This window comes from Thalassophryne amazonica, chromosome 8 (assembly GCF_902500255.1).
Source record: "Thalassophryne amazonica chromosome 8, fThaAma1.1, whole genome shotgun sequence".
Classification (NCBI taxonomy): domain Eukaryota; kingdom Metazoa; phylum Chordata; class Actinopteri; order Batrachoidiformes; family Batrachoididae; genus Thalassophryne; species Thalassophryne amazonica.
In genome coordinates, this window is record NC_047110.1 from 105156599 (window position 1) to 105177961 (window position 21363).

Below are 21363 nucleotides of genomic sequence, written 5' to 3' on the forward strand. Positions count from 1 at the left end.
TAGTGCAAATCTAGTCATTTTTACACCCAGCGCCCATTAGGAGACCACATGCTCATGTGGGCATGTTGGTCAAAAAACATCATGTGGTCAGGTGCAGAACTGGTGTGTTCATAGCATTTATCAAAGGAAAGCATTTGCACCCTAAACCACCAAAAAAAACAAACAAAAAAAAACAAACAGTCTCAAGTTCAGTGCTGTGCACTCCTTTATTTAAAAAGCGTAAAACCCAAATGTGCCTTACATAAGCAAATTCACAACACACGTACAACTGGCTTGTCTGGCTGCAGCAGTAGAGAAGCTAGAATCTTCGACTGGACTGGGTTGCTTGACGCGAGGACGTTTCACTTCAAATCGCAGAAGCTTCCTCAGCTAAAATTCTTGCTCTGGAAGTCTGACTTCTGTCTTGTAGAGAAGCATAATCAGAAGTCACAAAAGCTGGAGTTTTAAACCTAACCAGACCCTTCCTACCGAGAGGCAGACTGCTATAGGCTGGTGACTAAACAATAGCTCTAATTAACACCTATTGTGCTCTACTTAGCACCCTCCTAATGATGGGACGGACCCTCTCGTGATGGCTCCCTTGACGACTCTGCTGATGACGTGAATGACTCATTACCATGAACAAAAGACTGAAACTCCTTTGACCTGAGTACCCCATTGTAAACAGGGGATAAAGCGTGTCTCAGACCTCCTCCCCGGTTAAGGCTGGGTTTCAAACATTTCACAAAGAATGCCTCCTTGACCCCTCTCTCAAACCATTTCTTCTCTCTGGCTAATATTTTAAATTCCTTGTCCTCAAACGTGTGGTTAGTGTCTTTAAGGTGGAGATGAAGCAGCCTATTATGACCACTGTACGTACTAAAATGCACCAGGAGGAGGAAGAAAAATGCAAATTTTACATTACGCAGTCCCACTCACTTGCTATGTCTTTGTCACGTACACACAAATCTACTTATGGTACATTGTATAATAACTAATATGACAGCATTAAAATGCAGCCATGTTCAAAACTGGTGCACCCCACTCGTGCACTTGTGATATCAGTATCCCTGATGTGAGGTTGCAACGTGAAGCAAATCACTGCAAAAATTATTTGCACCATTCTGCCTCTGCTGTCAAGATAGGGCCCACAGTGTCTCCAGCCAAGATGGAGATCAGCACATAACTTCTGCTCTCCTCCACTGACTGACAGAGGTGATAAAATAAAGAAAGGAAAAGGAAAAAATTGTGAGGCAGATCAGAATCCGAACCAAACTTTGTTCAACTCTTCCCTGGCTGAAATATTTCACTCACATCCTCCACTCATGTATCTTGCCTTCTGACAGACAGACAGTCTGTTGGCTGAAGCATTTAAATAGAATGTCGATTACTGCATGACCACCCGACCCCACCCCACCGAGTCCCTTATAGATACATAGTGAAAATCTTGAGTTTGTCCCCTGACAAAAGACCAAACGATGACAGATCACCTCATCACTGCAGGTGATCAAATGAAAGACTCGCGGTGCTCTGAAGCTCAAGGAAGCTTTCAGCTCTGATCATCATGTCCAGCCGACACTCCACATTTGGTCAGAAAAAGGCTCCCGAAGGCTGGGTTTCCCCAAAAGAAGCTACATGCTGACTTACAGCAGAACAACAGCTGAGGATATACAATTTGGGACCAATATGTCTTTTTTTCCCATATTACCCAACACAGACTGACATTAGTATGCAGAAGGAAAATCCACACATGAATCATCTTACCAAAAAAAAGCATGGTGGGATACTTTAATGGGTGTGAAGAGCATCGTGGAACAGAAATAAATGTACCGTTAGCTGACACTTTACAGAAACGGGGACTGTGAAGTTTAAACTGCTTTTTTTCTGCTTCTCCTGGGAGTTTTTTGGTAGGCCACTGAAAACAACTGATGGGTGCTTTAAAACTTCTTTCCTGTGCAGGAATTTTGCCATTTGTGTGCAATTTATAACTCCATCAGCTTGCCTGGACCGGCTGTTGCAGCAGTTTCACATTCAGCTAGTACAGAAGAAAGGCAATTATACAACACAGAATCTGCAAAATAAGTGCTAAAATATGTAAATAACTTTTAATTAATTGTCATCTCAATGGTACAAAAACTGGACATTAAAAGTAGAGCCTGACCTATATACAGTGGTGGGCACAGATAACAAAAAAATTAACTTCAATAAGAGATAATCAGATAACTGAAAAGTTATCTTCGATAAAGATAAACCACCAAAAAATGTATCAGAAGTTACAGATAACCCATAATTTCCAGTATTGTCTCTGGTACATTTGCAACTACTAACAAGCTGAATTTAAGTTTTAACACCACGATTGCTTTTGGAAGCATCAAAAGCAACAAAAGACCCAAACAATGAGCCCGCACTTCTACATTTTAACATCTTGCCCCCAGCTGGAAGCTCTTGTTTACTACACAGCTTCTAGCATAGAAGCACCCTGAGAGCAGCCACAAAGCCCAACTCTCTACCAATCACAACACTGCGGTCAGGCGGAGGTCTTGGAAAATAAAGTCATGCTGACTTATGGTTTGGTGTGAATACTGATAGAATAACTCCATTAATGTCAATTCTGTCATTTGTACAATATTAAAATATAACATATCTTTTAATGTTGAATAATGCACTAATTTTGAGATTTTGTAACAAACACAGACAGATCGCAAAGGATTCTGGGTAAAACTGCCTCTGCTAAACACTGATTGGTTCAGTCATTCATTCTGTAAACCAACACGTTAATGTGACGTGTGTCGTGTGTTGGTGTTTACAGATAAATGTGCTTTTGTAAAATATTCCATTTGCAAAATGTTTTGCATGTGGAGAGAATGTGCGCTCATTTTATTAGTTTTATTATTTTTATTATTAGTTTTATGATGTGCGCACGTTTTATGATGTTGTAAAATGTGCACTCAATATTGTCTTGACATAAATGTTGGCTTTACACTGTGCGAGTTTTGGCCCTTTTTCAGACGATTTTTTATTCGTGCAAGGAATTTTTGGACTGAGTTCCAGGTTAATCACGCGTCCTGCATCGTGTAGTGTACATGGAGAAACAAGCTGTGTTTAACATCTCACGACCACCTCCTGATTGCCGATCGTATGGTCAAATGAAAATCAAACCTGTTTTTTCAAACCGGTTTTTTTGTGACCACTTCTCCTTTGCCTGCAGAGGATGGAGCAGCTTCTCCTGGAAGCAGCTCTCTTCTGTTTGCACTGGGTGGAACTATACATCTGTTAGGAAAATTTTAACAGGTAGGTGTTCAATGATTTAAAAAATGTTTGCTGTTGTTCTATGTTATTGGTCTAAAAGTTATTGGACAAATATTTATCAGAAGATAATTAGTCCGATAATGTTTTTTAAAGTTATCTAAAAAGATAATCCGATAATGAAAATATTATCTTCGATAATTATTGGATTATCGGAACTGTGCCCACCACTGCCTATATATATATATATATATATGACCTATTGTGGCCAATATGAAATCTTTGTTTTTTTTTCAAAAAAACACTCTGGCTGATGGATATGGTGTCATTATTTGGCATGTCTGGGAACCCATCACCCCTTGGTCACATTAGCTACAAAAGACAGAGGCAAAGCGACAAACTGCCATTCTTTTTTAATCAGGGTGGTCGTTTTACAGCGACAAGAGACAAGTGGTCGCAATGCAAACAGCTAGGCGGGGCCAAAAAAGGCAAGAAGTTGATTTTATGCAAATGCTGAGTGATGTGACATGGGGAATTGTGTGAAGGCAACATGTCAGCAGCAGGACAAATGTTGATTGGTTGTTGCATTTATGGTTTATAAAGTTCATGTTTAAACTGTAAAATATCAAGCATCAGTTACATAATTTGATAATGAAATATTAGGAATCATTGCCATTTTTAGGGCCCCTTCACACATAGTGTGAATTTGGTCAATTTGTGTACAACTTCAGGGCGACACACAGTGGTAGAGTCACATGAGTGCACCACAAAACATCGCGCTGACGGGCAGGCATGCATGGGCCGTCGCGATGGTTTGTGCATGCGACGGTTCGTGCATGCGATGGTGTCTGTCAAGCTGCTCGCATTGTGTTCCATGGGACGAGCTGCACCACATTGCGATACTGGTGGAAGTGGAGGAAAATGAAATAAAACCAGCTGTATAATTAGTGAATATCACTGGGTTGATATAAATAATACATAAAGGGGGACACAGTACAGAACCCCGCAGTTAAATAACCCTGGTTTTAAAAAAATATTCACAGGATTTGAACCCACACATTCTGATTACCAGACAGAAACTTTACCACTGTACCACAATCACTGTCTAGTAACAGAAGTGTGAAAAATGGCTAAAATCAACAAGCAGACAAACGTATTTACTAAAAAAAGAAAAAAAGCGCTGTGATAACTGACCAAACAGCGTTTGCGACAGTGTATTTCTGCTATGTGACTGAAAGTGGCGTATTTGTTGTACTGTTGGCCTGTCATATGGTCCTGCAGTGCCCCGCTCACTGTCCTGCCAGATAGATGTGACGTTCAGATCGCCTGCTGCATGTCCACATAAACTGACCGGTCCAGCTGGAACAGCGTGTCCATGTGCACGCTCTCCAGCTCGTTGCAGAAGCAATATGTTTTCTGTTTTTCGAGTAGAGCGCACTCACGCGTGTGTCTGTCAAAACACGGTGCATGTTCTGCAGCTCTGATGTCCAAACCAGCGATGTCAACAGCTGCCACGCCCCCGTCTGTTCAGCGCACAGACCAAGGTGTCACTCAGTGATCAGATGAGAGGAGGCTCGCCTGCGGGGGGCGGGGTGCGCAAACCACACGCATGTTGTGGCACGCTACCTCTCAGCAACTCCACAGTCGTGTGGCACTTAGACACATTTCACAGCAGCACGACAGTGATCGTCTGCTGACTGTTGTCATGTTAACAGTGCGAATGGTCACACATTTTCTAAGTGCCACGCGAGCAGTGTTAGATGTTCATGGGTGTCACCTGGAATTTGGCCGACGCCTGCCGCGAGAGGGTTCGATGGGTTCGCTCAACACACACTCGGTCTTTCAGCCGCTGGTGTGCGCAAATAGTTGAAACAACAGGTGCACGAGGTGTTAGAGGCAGGGACGATTCCACATGCTTTGCATACAAGTCCTGCTTCGTGCGCACTTCAACCAAACTTTGCACTACATGTGAAGGGGCCCTTATATATGTATCAATATGATCTTTTTTTTTTACTCCAAAATATCACTGCCACCCTGCCAAAAACAATCCATATCGGTCAGGCTTTATTTAACAACAACAAAAATAAATAAATAAATAAATAATGTATGCTGCATCTATCACAAGAAGGCTTCAACCACCAGCAGTATGTTTTTCAGTAGAATGCACTGACACTCATGAGAGGTCTAAAAATAGTTAGTTTGTGCATAAATGACAAATCAGTGAAGAAGTGATATGATTCTACAGGTGCACCTGCATTTCTATGGCATGACAAATTCAAAAAGTATTCTGGTCTGTTGTAGCTTTTTGTTTTGCTGATGTAATATTGAATTTGCCTTTGGCAGACCAATAAAGCTTAGCATTTAGAAATTGTACCGCAAATCAGGAGTGACTGATTATAGTCAGAGAAAAGGTAAAGAAACCAATTTGTGGACCATCATTAATTAGCCTCAGTGGACTGAAATTCACCGCAGAGGTGGGTGCACCTGCAAACCTGTTGGACAAATGATTACCCATAACACCCTTCTTCAGGCAGCTCTATGTGCATTTACATTCACCTTAACAGGAGTATACTTCGGGCCTTACATGCACATCAACACGCCAAAATAATAAAAAGTAAATGGTACATTGATCTAGATATATCAGCAGGTCCGTGTAGGATTTAGTGACATCTATTGGTGAGGTTACAGATTGCATTCTACTCTTGCCAGTTACGATTTTGCTTCCCTTCATGTGTTCACTTTTTTTTTTTCTCTGCCTTGTCTTGTGATAGGCAATATGTATGATTGTCCATTTCACAAACATGAGGGTTGTCAAACTTGTTAGCCTGCGCTAGCCACCAGCAAGCAGTGTATAAGGGAGCAACCACTGAATCCTCTTTTTGTTCTTCAATCTTCCAGTACAAAATATGAAAGGAGGAGTAATTATGTCCGTTTTGGTTTACTGTTTCAACATGGCGGTGCAACATGGCGGCCTCCATGAGGGGAGGGGTCGCTCCCACGTGGACATGTAAGGGTCATTCTAAAGTCATGAAAACACATCAGTTCATTGTTGTAGGTAATTACACACTAATGAACAGATGGTTATGAATGCTGCATTCCATTTCTGTGAGCAAACACCTCTGAATCCTTCACACTGTAGCTTTAGAAGGGAAACAGAACACACAATTAATACTAACAGTTTGCTACAATTTGCTTTTCCCAATTAAACAATCAAATTTAGTAGGTCTGGTTTACATAACTAGATTAATATAGCATTTCACATGTGAAACATTTAGAGAAAATCAATTAAGTGTATCTGACTCCAGACAGTGTGGAAAAAAAAATATTTAATGTGAATACCAATGCAAAAAAAAAAAGAAGAAATTTAGCCTCTCGACCAGTCAGGCCTAAATCATTATAGCCAATACAAACTGTAGAATCAAGATGCTTATTAGGAAACCCAGCACTGGTCTCTTTAATAAGTTGTATGTGGCTCATTAAATAAAATATGCCTGCCATCTTACACTGTTTATTAAAGCATTTGTTTACCTAAGCATTTTTGTTACTGCAGTGTGTTTTTTGCTTTTTAACTATCATTATCATACATCTTTTCATGGCATTATGAACAGTGAGTAATGCTGCGGCCACACTAGCGATTGGCAACCAAATTTCACCTGTGCAATCTAGTAAAATGTGGTGTTGATGACAGAGTTCTTGCTAGACCTGTTGTGTTGTTATTATACATAAACATCTAACAACACAACTTATTTATGTGATAAAATCCATCATTTTGATGTTAGCCAATGAACAGGATACATTATTTCCTCAGGATACAGGATACATTATTTCCTCACAAATAAGCTCAACTGACTCATGTCAAAATACTTAGCTGCTTATTAGCCAAGCTAGCTGGCTTGCTGAGTCATTTTGCTAAATGGGCTAGCTACTTTTCTTGGCTAGCTCAAGTTGTACTGTCCCATCTGGTATTGTGAAAATTGAGTAGAAAAACTCTAGAAATACGTTTTTAGAACAGTTTGTTATTCACTAGAGCAGGATTATATCAAATGATACTATCTGGTATGATTAGCTAACATACAATATGTTTTTCACACCCTAGAAGCTTGGCAAAAGTGGGTTGTTAGATTTTTTTAAGTGGATAAGCAGAAACTCAAACTTGGAATGTCCAATTTTTATATCACAAGAAAAACTTTGACATTTTTGAAAAACTAACAAATTATCACATAATCTCATTTTCAAAGTAAAAAAAAAAGATTTCTTTGTTGGTGCAGATACAGAAGAGCTACTTTTACTGATGTGAAAGTAACAGTATCTCAATGCAAAAATACTCTTTTACAAGTAAAATCCCTCCATTGATACAGCACCTTAAGAAATATAAGAAAGTATTAGGATTAAAACATACATAAATTACCAAAAGTAAAAGTAGTCATGACACACATGGGCACATTTTAAAGACATATTGTATTATTTGATTACAGTTACTGATGCATTAATGTGTTAATCTCTTGTTCATCTCAATTTACAAAGTAATTAGTACTGAAAGCAATCAGATAAATGCAGTAAAAAGTACAATATTTCCCTCAGAGTTGTAGTGGAGTAGAAGTCTAAAGTAGCAGAAAATATAAATATGCAGGTACCTCAAATTTGTACTTAAGAACAGCACATTAAATCTGCCACTGCATTGGTATGCAGTACTACTAACACAAAGGCAATGGATGTCAATCAACAACAAAATGACTGTAGAAACCTAAATAATGCAGCCTATTTCCTTTGAAACTGCAGGAGACAACTTGAAAGAAATTATGTTGTTTTATGAACAAAAACATTTGTATTATTAAATGCAAAGAAAGTATCACACATTGTTGTTACTTATTCAGATTTATTCATAAATATGAGATATTTACCAGCATTTCATAGTATTTGAAGCATTTTTGGTGCATTAAATGCACATATACCGTATATATATATATATATATATATATATATATATGCACACATAAACGTTATGTATGTCCAATTAAAGGTCAGTCAATTTCAGGCGAATATTCCAGTGAATACTTTTGAAAATCTAGTTGTTGATGAATTACATTTAAATAAATTGCAATTTGGTGCCAGATTTCATTGCCAAATGCAAGTGTGACAGCAACATAACACCTCACATTACTGGGATGTTAATACAAAATAAATAAGCCCATTTTAGTGGCTCCACAGTGGATCTAGCCCGTTTATGATCTTTGACTCACTGCAGAAACACAATGTATGGAAATAATATTAGCATTGACCAAGTGGCGCCTTTTAAAAACACATACAAACACACACACACTCCATACAATGACAAACCGCGATCAGCGTCACATGAAAAAATCTGGCAAATGTAAAAATAAAACCAACAGAGAGGTTCCACGTGTCATTTACAATATGTCATGTCACTTCTCTGCAGCTGTAAACATCAGCAAAGTAAAGGGAGGACTGCCAGTCACACACAGGGGACATCTAGACTGTAAACATTTCAATACACAGACAGACACAGCACGGTCTCAGTCAGCCCTCCGCAGTGACCTTTCACCCTGACTCACTCGCACAAACACGGGCACATATACAAACCGGGTACCTTACACTGCAGAGACCCAAACACAGCAGGTCCATGTCCTCCTGCATTCCCATCAGAACTGAGCATGACCACCGTCTTCCTGTTCTTCTCCAGTCCATATACAGAACCTCCATCCTCTGCATACAAGACAAGCTGTTATTCCTGTTTTTTAACCCTCCATCCTTTCCTGCTTGCTCTGGTGTGCGATTTCTCCAAACCAGATTCCAGACAGCATCACGGATTTGTGACGCCCACGGGCTTATAAAGCGTCATTTGGGTTTGTTTTCCGTGATTTGTTCAAATTAGGAAGGAAGGAGGGAATGCTGAGATTTTGAGCATAATTTGTAAAGTAACACATTTTGGGATTAAAGGTTTAGTTTTTCATGTTTTAGCCATAATGTCAGCGCCTCTCTCTCTCTCCACACACACACACACACACATATATATATATATATATAAATTAATTATATTTCTATATCTATCTATCTATATATGTAAATTAAATATCAGTAAATTCTCTCTCTCTCTCTCTCTGTCTCTCTCTCTCTCTCTCTGTGTCTCTCTCTCTCTCTCTCTCTATATATATATATATATAAAAGTTATTGATAATAAAGAATTGTTGAGTATACATCTAAATGTTTAGATAAATATTTAGTTAAATACTGAGCAAAATAATGAGCTAAACATTGACACTTATACTAAATGTTTAGCAAAAACATTGCTTAAATATTTTGCTAAACTTCATGAGGCTACACAATTATGTAAATATTTCCACTACAGAATCCCAATATTTAATTAAATTTTGAATAACATATTTCACTAAATATTTAAGTAGATACTACTAAATATATAGATAGCTACATATTTAGTTAAACATGTACCTAAATATTCAGTTAAGTATTTAGTGAAACATTAAACTATACTATTATTCAGTCACACATTTATATAAAAAACAATGCTAATGTTAATGTCAAACATTTATCAAAACATGTACTTTACTTTATAAACATGTAGTTTATTATTAAATATTGAAGTAAACTAATATTATAAATGCCAATTATAATATACAGTACCAGTCAAAAAGTGTGTCCAAATTTTTTGACAGGTACTGTAAGTTTAGACAGACAGATACTACTAAATAACTAAACTAAATATATGGCTGAGTGTTTAGTTAATGTTGCACCTCAATGTTAATGCATCCATCTATATTATAACCCTGCTTATGCCACTTAAAAGGTCACAGGGGGCTGGTAAAAGGTGGGGTACACCCTGGACAGGCCGCCAGTCTATTGCAGGGCGACATATGGCCGGCGCGCACGGAGGGAACCCACATAGACATGGGTTGAACATGAAAAATCCACACACAAAGGAGCAGGTGGGAAACAACATTGGACCGTCCAGCTGTGAGGCAACACTGCTCACCACTCATGCTGCCTGTCCACTTAAATATTCACTTAATGTTTAGGCAAGCATTAAACTAAAAAGCCCATTGCTCATTCATCTCAAAATCTCCAAAATATTTTGGTAAATATTTAGCATTTTCCCAAATATTTGGTTATTGTTAAATATTTTACTAAATATTTAACAAACCTAATATTTGAGTATTAAATGTGTATTTCTATATATATATAATGATTTTCAATATTTAAATATTTGTTGAGATAATCCTTAATATTTACTGAAGTAATTACTTCATGATAAAATATTGAAATAACTAAACATATATATAATTAACTTAATGTTTAATTAAATCACCAAACATTCAGCTAACTGTATGATTGGTGTTGGTACATTTTAAGTAAATATTTAGCTAAATATTTAGAGTTATGTTTAGCTACATGAGTTGAAATATTTATGGAAGTATTTAGTTCATGATTAAATATTTAGGTAAATATTTAGATATATGTTGAACTACAGCAACATAAATATTTAGTGAAGTATTTAGTTTAGAATGAAATATTTAGCTAAATATTTAAGTAAATATCTAAATACATATAGAAATAGTTAAGTAAAATAACCAAACACTTAGATAACTGTGTGACTAAGTGTTTAGTTAATTGTTGAGGTAAATGTTTAACTAAATATTTAGCTATAAATTTAGAATATACTTGTATACGTAGCTAAACACTGAGCTATACGCATAAAAGTTCTTATAAACAATAAGTGCTCATACTTTAAGTGTTGCAATAAAAGATTAGATTTCAATATTAATCTCATGCGTTACAACCATGTAAGCTGTCATTATGGCTCAAAGTGGGAAAAAATAAACTAATAATCCAAAGACGTATTCGATTACAAACAGCGTCCCTTCATCACAAGGACACAGTACCCCAGACAAAAACTTCACAAAGCTCCACGTGGAGACCCAGTTTCTGAGAGGCTGTTACCGCAGTCCTTTTGAGAGCTCAGAGGCCCACGAAACAATATACAAGTGAGTCCAGTCTGTGTCACACAGTGGGCTTCAGCAACTCCTCTGTCCTCTATTTGTCCTCATGCTCTGTGGTTTCCTTCGTCCTGTCTTCCCGGTTAAGGCCATGAGAGGGCTGGACACAAACAAACAACAGGCCTCTTTCTACATACATGATGGGAAGCTGCTTGAGGCCTGTGAGGACCTGAGCACATCAGGGAGGCCGCAGGCATGAAGCCATGATGGGGGGCACAGCTGAGTGGGAGTCAAGGCCTTTGAAGCCCTTTGAGGGACTCATCTCGTGGGGGTCCGACGGGAAGGGTGAGCAGTTTCTTCAGCAGATGAAAATGGAGATTTGAGAGGGGCCCTTTAATGTACGACAGTACCGCGTTGGTTCAACAGTCACGTTTTTGGTTCGGTTCACACGGAGAGCTTCTCTCAGTGAAGATGACGGATTGTATCCAGATAAGTATGCGCTGATTGACTTTGATTGTTTCATCTGTTTTTGTTGTTGTCCGTGTTCAGGTATCCATGAGAGGACCATTCGACGTCCTGGAGACAGAGTCAGAGTGACACAGACAACGAGCGTGAATGTGTTAACGTCGAGCGAAATGACATCAAACATGTTGAAACAATTCCACATTGTGTAGTTTGATGTGGCTTATTAAGCAACATATTAATGGACAATTGGTCTCACTGGCTTGGACGACAATGTGTGTCATCTCACAGACAGACTGTGTATGTGTGCGGAGGTTTTTGTGGAGCAAAATGAAAGATTTTATGGATCTCTATCTCTCTTTCTCTCACTTTCTCTGCTTTAACCCTGTGAACTCTTAGATTAAAACAGTCAGAATGTTTTACAATACTTAACCATTTTCATGTTGTGAATATAAAAATCATTTGGACAGACTATAAGAATAAATAAAAAATATGCAAATATACAATACATAACATTAATCCAAACATTATATGAATATAAATGCTATGAATATTATATTACACATGGTTTCCACATATCATTTGTATAATATCCATAATATAGAAGATACACCTTCTAGTGTTCAAGGCAAAGAAATACATTTCTTTAACCCTTAGAGCCCGAAGGGTATTTTCTCAATTTTACCATCTCGAAAGGATTTTCGAGATGGTATTTGATATTCCTCTTTGAAGGTATTTTCTTTGAAGTTGTTGTCACACTATGACGGATTGATTAAAGTGACTACTAACGCATTGAAATAATTTGTTCGGTGGCAAATATTACTTAATCCACTGGCCTTCAGTGGATTTGGGGCTCTGTTGGAAGGATGACATCACATTTCCAAAGACAACACAAAGTGCTGCATTCAGCAGGATGATTTTCCAGGTTTCAAGACATATATGCGCACTGAGGGGAGCTGGATTTGAGCGGGATTCGCCGCAGTCTGAACGCAAATGTGACTAGAATCCAGCTAGTTCAGGGATCATGATATCATACACTCTAAAAAACTAAGTGCTGTCTCAGTGAGAAAAAATTGATGTAACAATTTGCATAGATTTTTTAAAGTTATTTCAACTTAGTTATTTCAACTTTCGACTGATTTAATGACACAAGACTTCTCTAGTTAAGTTGAAATAACTTTAGTTAAGTTAAAATAACTTAAAAAAATCTATGCATCACTTTTTCTCATTGAGGCAGCAGTTCATTTTTTAAATTGTACTTTCTCATTACATTCATGTGCTGACAGCATTCTCTCCACCATGTTGGCATTCAGTGCAGCTGCAACAGTAAGAACAGCAAACAACCTTCTTCCTCTGTGGCACCTTCTTGCCAAGATAATTCACCAGGTATTCACTGACATCCAGATCCACCCACACACAGCTGTGCTGTCTGTCTGACCTTTGATAAATGAACAGCCACGCTGCATGTTGCTGTATTGGGAAATGTCCTGTCTCTGAATTCACACCCCATGCTGGGGCTTTGGCCAATCAGAAGCCCAGTCTGCAACACTGGACAACTACATAATATGAAATCATCATAGAAGTAACAAACAACTACAGGACAAGCTCATCTGATGTCCACTCAAAGTTTTGAGGATGCATAAAACATTCTGATGGACTCGCTGGACATCAACTGACAAGGAACATTTATCGAATGAGAAAAGGACTTGTACAGAACAAAAATGGACACACGCAGCTATGTAAATTTCATATACATTATAAGTTTCCGCAATCCGTCATAGTATGATAGACACTTGAGTATAATGCCAATGTGTTGCACATCAAACTGTTCAGAACAAGCTTAGCTTTTTGAATGTGAGACATATGTTTGCCTGGAACACTGTGTAAAGATCTGCTCTATTAATAGAAATATGATGAAAAGTTGACCAGGAGGCAGGGGAGTGTCACTCTGGCTCATTGACACAGCTGCAAAACATAAGGTGTATTCACAACATGTTAAACTTGATAAACTAGTTTTTCTTTACCTCTAAAACTATACAATGTGACTATGAAGAGTCAAACAAATGAATCGACTGAGGCTTGTTTGGCTTTCCAAAGTGTACTAGCATACTAAAGCTAGCGCCCTGGCACAAAACACATAAGGTCTCTCAGAAATCCAATGCAAAAATTCAACTTGTGAAACTTTCAGCGTACACGAAGCAAACTCAGGATAGAAAAATAAAGGAAGGAGACACGTTGCACATACATCAGACACTACAGTTAGTTAACATGAACACCATTTATAAATACTTCCTAGACACAGATAACTCTTAATTAGCTGCTAATTAATGCCTATTACCGCATTCAATAATGTTAATTAATGTAGCCTTATTGTATGTCTGTGTTTTAGGGCCACATTGAGGTTTTTTTAGACTCCGAGAATAAAGTCATAATATTACGAGAATAAAGTTGTAATTTTATGAGGAAAAAACTCATGATATTACAAGAATAAAGTCAAAATATTAAGAGAATAAAGTCATTTTATGAGAAAAAAATCATAATATTATGAAAATAAAGTTGTATTTATACGAGAAGCGATAACCCTGCAGACTGCCAGTTCCAGCCATCTCCTCCTCCACGAAAGAGGCGATTTCAGGAGCTACTAATTGTTGGAACTAAAGGTGAAATCCGTGTGGTTCCTCCTCAGGAATAGACATAATTTTCAAAGTTCTGATACCAAAGATAATGTGGTGCAGAAGGGCCAAAAGATGAAGTATTTCCTTATTTGTTAAACCTATACTGAAGTACATCTTAACAAAGTGCTCCACTACGATGGCGTTTTGTTATTATTTTTTTAATAATATTACAAGTTTATTCTCGTAATATTATGACTTTATACTTGTAATATTACAAGTTTTTTTCTCATAAAACTACTTTATTATCATTATGACTTTATTCTCATAATATTATGAGTATTTTCTAATAAAATTCCGACTTTATTCTCGTAATATGTTGACTTTATTCTCAAAGTCAAAAAATATATATTTTTGTATTTTTGTAATGTGTTACCTACACATTTTAATATGCATTTAGTGTGTCCGTGTGTCTCACTTTAAGCAGTTTTCATAGCAGGTCTGAAGGTCTGGTCAGTCAGACGGGTGTTCAGGGCAGGACCGATTGATCTCGAACCATGAGTCTATACAGCTGCACACACACACACACACACACACACACACACATGAAAACATCAAATAAAATTATTGTTCAATGAAAGCACAGATGTGTGCAGCAGCAAATACAGTCGGCAAGGGTCAGACATTCACAGTCTATTTAGGAAACAGTCCAAAAAAATGATCATTTTGTGCAGTGAAACAGTGCAGAGCTGAGCACTCTGAAATGTCTCTGAGTGCTGCACTGGTTCAGGAAAAACAGATGGAACGACTCCACGTGCACCTTCATTCTGACACGCTCCGTGCACTATTTCTATTATCCGCTGATCAATGCATAACCTTAAAATCACACTAACGACTGTCGTTCACCGCCAGCAAATTGAAGGAACCGTGAAATGACAAAGTGTGCGGTGGAATTTGTTGCATTTGTGTGTTGATGTGTGCGTCACCTTTTGTGGTAGATGCAGAGGCACGGCAGTCTGGCTATGGTGTCGCCTTGCTGAAGCTCCTCTAGACAGATCACACACTCACCGGCATCCCTCGCCAACACATCATCTAAGGTGGCAGGCACGCGCACACACACATACACACACACACGTGCACGCACAGAAGAAACACATCAATTCATCAGGATGCACCAAAAACAACAATTTCAGAGACTTCAGCAGCATATCAAACAGAGGGGAGCAGCAGGCTGCTGCACTGCACAGACACAAATAACAGTTTTCTTTTGCACACACAAAAATGTGCAGGAGCTCCGAGATCAAGCAGGAATCTTGAGAATATTTTGAGTTGTGCGTCTGGTGCAAATCCTCCTTTGGAAATTCACGACTTAACTTAACTTTTTTTCTTATATAGCGCCAAATCACAACAAACAGTTGCCCCAAGGCGCTCCATATTGCAAGGCAAGGCCATACAATAACCATGAAAAACCCCAACGGTCAAAACGACCCCCTATGAGCAAGCACTTGGCCACAGTGGGAAGGAAAAACTCCCTTTTAACAGGAAGAAACCTCCAGCAGAACCAGGCTCAGGGAGGGGCAGTCTTCTGCTGAGACTGGTTGGGGCTGAGGGAAAGAACCAGGAAAAAGACATGCCGAGAAGGGGGGCAGAGATCGATCACTAATGATTAAATGCAGAGTGATGCATACGGAGCAAAAAAAGAAAGAAACAGTGCATCATGGGAACCCCCCACAGTCTACGTCTAAAGCAACATAACCAAGGGATGGTCCAGGGTCACCCGATCCAGCCCTAACTATAAGCCTTAGCGAAAAGGAAAGTTTTAAGCCTAATCTTAAAAGTAGAGAGGGTATCTGTCTCCCTGATCTGAATTGGGAGCTGGTTCCACAGGAGAGGAGCCTGAAAGCTGAAGGCTCTGCCTCCCATTCTACTCTTACAAACCCTAGGAACCACAAGTAAGCCCGCAGTCTGAGAGCGAAGCGCTCTAATGGGGTAATATGGTACTACGAGGTCCCTAAGATAAGATGGGACCTGATTATTCAAAACCTTATAAGTAAGAAGAAGAATTTTAAATTCTATTCTAGAATTAACAGGAAGCCAATGAAGAGAGGCCAACACGGGTGAGATATGCTCTCTCCTGCTAGTCCCCGTCAGTACTCTAGCTGCAGCATTCTGAACCAACTGAAGGCTTTTTAGGGAACTTTTAGGACAACCTGATAATAATGAATTACAATAGTCCAGCCTAGAGGAAATAAATGCATGAATTAGTTTTTCAGCATCACTCTGAGACAAGACCTTTCTGATTTTAGAGATATTGCGTAAATGCAAAAAGGCAGTCCTACATATTTGTTTAATATGCGCTTTGAATGACATATCCTGATCAAAAATAACTCCAAGATTTCTCACAGTATTACTAGAGATCAGGGAAATGCCATCCAGAGTAACGATCTGGTTAGACACCATGCTTCTAAGATTTGTGGGGCCAAGTACAATAACTTCAGTTTTATCTGAGTTTAAAAGCAGGAAATTAGAGGTCATCCATGTCTTTATGTCTGTAAGACAATCCTGCAGTTTAGCTAATTGGTGTGTATCCTCTGGCTTCATGGATAGATAAAGCTGGGTATCATCTGCGTAACAATGAAAATTTAAGCAATACCGTCTAATAATACTGCCCAAGGGAAGCATGTATAAAGTGAATAAAATTGGTCCTAGCACAGAACCTTGTGGAACTCCATAATTAACTTTAGTCTGTGAAGAACATTCCCCATTTACATGAACAAACTGTAATCTATTAGACAAATATGATTCAAACCACCGCAGCGCAGTGCCTTTAATACCTATGACATGCTCTAATCTCTGTAATAACTTTATGGTCAACAGTATCAAAAGCAGCACTGAGGTCCAACAGAACAAGCACAGAGATAAGTCCACTGTCCGAAGCCATAAGAAGATCATTTGTAACCTTCACTAATGCTGTTTCTGTACTATGATGAATTCTAAAACCTGACTGAAACTCTTCAAATAGACCATTCCTCTGCAGGTGATCAGTTAGCTGTTTTACAACTACCCTCTCAAGAATCTTTGAGAGAAAAGGAAGGTTGGAGATTGGCCTATAATTAGCTAAGATAGCTGGGTCAAGTGATGGCTTTTTAAGTAATGGTTTAATTACTGCCACCTTAAAGGCCTGTGGTACATAACCAACTAACAAAGATAGATTGATCATATTTAAGATTGAAGCATTAAATAATGGTAGGACTTCCTTGAGCAGCCTGGCAGGAATGGGGTCTAATAAGCATGTTGATGGTTTGGATGAAGTAACTAATGAAAATAACTCAGACAGAACAATCGGAGAGAAAGAGTCTAACCAAATACCGGCATCACTGAAAGCAGCCAAAGATAACGATACATCTTTGGGATGGTTATGAGTAATTTTTTCTCTAATAGTCAAAATTTTGTTAGCAAAGAAAGTCATGAAGTCATCACTAGTTAAAGTTAATGGAATACTCAGCTCAATAGAGCTCTGACTCTTTGTCAGCCTGGCTACAGTGCTGAAAAGAAACCTGGGGTTGTTCTTATTTTCTTCAATTAGTGATGAGTAGAAAGATGTCCTAGCTTCACGGAGGGCTTTCTTATAGAGCAACAAACTCTTTTTCCAGGCTAAGTGAAGATCTTCTAAATTAGTGAGACGCCATTTCCTCTCCAACTTACGGGTTATCTGCTTTAAGCTACGAGTTTGTGAGTTATACCACGGAGTCAGACACTTCTGATTTAAAGCTCTCTTTTTCAGAGGAGCTACAGCATCCAAAGTTGTCTTCAATGAGGATGTAAAACTATTGACGAGATACTCTAGCTCCCTTACAGAGTTTAGGTAGCTACTCTGCTCTGTGTTGGTATATGGCATTAGAGAACATAAAGAAGGAATCATATCCTTAAACCTAGTTACAGCGCTTTCTGAAAGACTTCTAGTGTAATGAAACTTATTCCCCACTGCAGGGTAGTCCATCAGGGTAAATGTAAATGTTATTAAAAAATGATCAGACAGAAGGGAGTTTTCAGGGAATACTGTTAAGTCTTCCATTTCCACACCATAAGTCAGAACAAGATCCAAAATATGATTAAAGTGGTGGGTGGACTCATTTACTTTTTGAGCAAAGCCGATAGAGTCTAATAATAGATTAAATGCAGTGTTGAGGCTGTCATTCTCAGCATCTGTGTGGATGTTAAAATCGCCCACTATAATTATCTTATCTGAGCTAAGCACTAAGTCAGACAAAAGGTCTGAAAATTCACAAAGAAACTCACAGTAACGACCAGGTGGACGATAGATAATAACAAATAAAACTGTTTTTTGGGACTTCCAATTTGGATGGACAAGACTAAGAGACAAGCTTTCAAATGAATTAAAGCTCTGTCTAGGTTTTTGATTAATTAATAAGCTGGAATGGAAGATTGCTGCTAATCCTCCGCCCCGGCCCGTGCTACGAGCATTCTGACAGTTAGTGTGACTCGGGGGTGTTGACTCATTTAAACTAACATATTCATCCTGCTGTAACCAAGTTTCTGTTAGGCAGAATAAATCAATACGTTGATCAATTATTATATCATTTACCAACAGGGACTTAGAAGAAAGAGACCTAAAGTTTAATAGACCACATTTAACTGTTTTAGTCTGTGGTGCAGTTGAAGGTGCTATATTATTTTTTCTTTTTGAATTTTTATGCTTAAATAGATTATTGCTAGTTATTGGTGGTCTGGGAGCAGGCACCGTCTCTACGAGGATGGGGTAATGAGGGGATGGCAGGGGGAGAGAAGCTGCAGAGAGGTGTAAAAGACCACAGCTCTGCCTCCTGGTCCCAACGCTAGACAGTCACAGTTTGGAGTGACTGACTACTTTTATTTCCAAATTTAAAATGATTGAATGCAGGTGCTGAACCAGGCTGAAGATTGTTGTACTGTACGCCACCCTGCCTTGAATAGTAAATATCTTTAATGAATCTCATTTGAGTTCAAATCTAAAGATAGAAGACCACCCGCGGCTCAGCGGGTCATTAGTTTTCGGATAGTCGTACTAATATTTCATAAAGAAACGTGACCTGGTGCAGACAGGAAAAGGCATTATGTAGACAATGGAGCTCTGATAAGGAAATTTCAATAAAGGAAAATAACAAATGTTGCATTACTTTACTGCTTAGCGTTCCATATGTGAATTACCATGTTAGCCAGAATAAACTGTTGAAGATCATATTTGATCCCAGATTGCTCACTCCTTCAAAACAGATGAAGGATCGCTGTCACAGCAACATATCCATAGCAACAAGTAAATTCCAAAGGAACCACTATACGGGCATTACGACGCTATACTGCACCACTGTATAGGGCCTGAGGCCTGCTGGGAACAGTGCTTATCTCCAGATTCTGTAGCATGAACGGATGAGAATCTATGACTCCTCCTGGACCATCTGTCTCTATTACATTACAGTTTTAAGAGCATAAAGAATTCTCATATCTGACCAAGGTCACTTGTATAAAGTAGCATTCAGAAATAATAAAAAAAAAAACACAATTGAATGCACCACTTCATACACATCATATTACACACTGTGCATAAACAGAAGTGGCTTAAAATTCCAATAACTGCATTACAGTCAAATGCTAATTTGTGTTTTCAACTGTAGATGGAAATTCCAAATTCTGTCTCCATTAACGGCTGAGTGGATCTTTGTTATTTCATTGGTGCTTTGTATGTCACGTGACATGGATTATTCATCCCATTTGTGTTGCATTGCATGTAGCATGCAATTTGGTTCCATACATTTTGTACTATTACACAAGGCAACTACCGCCCACTAGTGGGGGCAGTGTTTATCTACAACCCCTGGCAAAAATTATGGAATCACCGGCCTCGGAGGATGTTCATTCAGTTGTTTAATTTTGTAGAAAAAAAGCAGATCACAGACATGACACAAAACTAAAGTCATTTCAAATGGAAACTCTCTGGCTTTAAGAAACACTATAAGAAATCAAGAAAAAAAATTGTGGCAGTCAGTAACGGTTACTTTTTTAAACCAAGCAGAGGGAAAAAAATATGGACTCACTCAATTCTGAGGAATAAATTATGGAATCACCCTGTAAATTTTCATCCCCAAAACTAACACCTGCATCAAATCAGATCTGCTCGTTAGTCTGCATCTAAAAAGGAGTGATCACACCTTGGAGAGCTGTTGCACCAAGTGGACTGACATGAATCATGGCTCCAACACGAGAGATGTCAATTGAAACAAAGGAGAGGATTATCAAACTCTTAAAAGAGGGTAAATCATCACGCAATGTTGCAAAAGATGTTGGTTGTTCACAGTCAGCTGTGTCTAAACTCAACATGGGAAGGTTGTTAAAGGCAAACATACTGGTAGACCAAGGAAGACATCAAAGCGTCAAGACAGAAAACTTAAAGCAATATGTCTCAAAAATCGAAAATGCACAACAAAACAAATGAGGAACGAATGGGAGGAAACTGGAGTCAACGACTGTGACCGAACTGTAAGAAACCGCCTAAAGGAAATGGGATTTACATACAGAAAAGCTAAAAGAAAGCCATCATTAACACCTAAACAGAAAAAAAACAAGGTTACAATGGGCTAAGGAAAAGCAATCGTGGACTGTGGATGACTGGATGAAAGTCATATTCAGTGATGAATCTCGAATCTGCATTTGGCAAGGTGATGATGCTGGAACTTTTGTTTGGTGCCGTTCCAATGAGATTTATAAAGATGACTGCCTGAAGAGAACATGTAAATTTCCACAGTCATTGATGATATGGGGCTGCATGTCAGGTAAAGGCACTGGGGAGATGGCTGTCATTACATCAACAATAAATGCACAAGTTTACGTTGATATTTTGGACACTTTTCTTATCCCATCAATTGAAAGGATGTTTGGGGATGATGAAATCATTTTTCAAGATGATAATGCATCTTACCATAGAGCAAAAACTGTGAAAACATTCTTTGCAAAAAGACACATAGGGTCAATGTCATGGCCTGCAAATAGTCTGGATCTTAATCCAGTTGAAAATCTTTGGTGGAAGTTGAAGAAAATGG

The 21363-nt window shown here is 38.5% G+C and overlaps 1 protein-coding gene across 1 annotated transcript in view; it reads right to left on the reverse strand.

Annotated features, from left to right (window-relative positions):
• Positions 1–11083: 11083 nt before the first annotated feature.
• Positions 11084–21363, reverse strand: part of znrf1 (zinc and ring finger 1) — a 180301-nt gene continuing 170021 nt past the window's right edge. The window contains exons 3-5 of the mRNA XM_034177173.1: positions 15256–15361; positions 14748–14840; positions 11084–11771 (exon numbers count right to left, since the gene is read on the reverse strand). Of these exons, the coding sequence (XP_034033064.1) occupies positions 14783–14840; positions 15256–15361 (164 nt within the window). The 3' untranslated portion in view covers positions 11084–11771; positions 14748–14782. The remainder of the gene's footprint in view (positions 11772–14747; positions 14841–15255; positions 15362–21363) is intronic.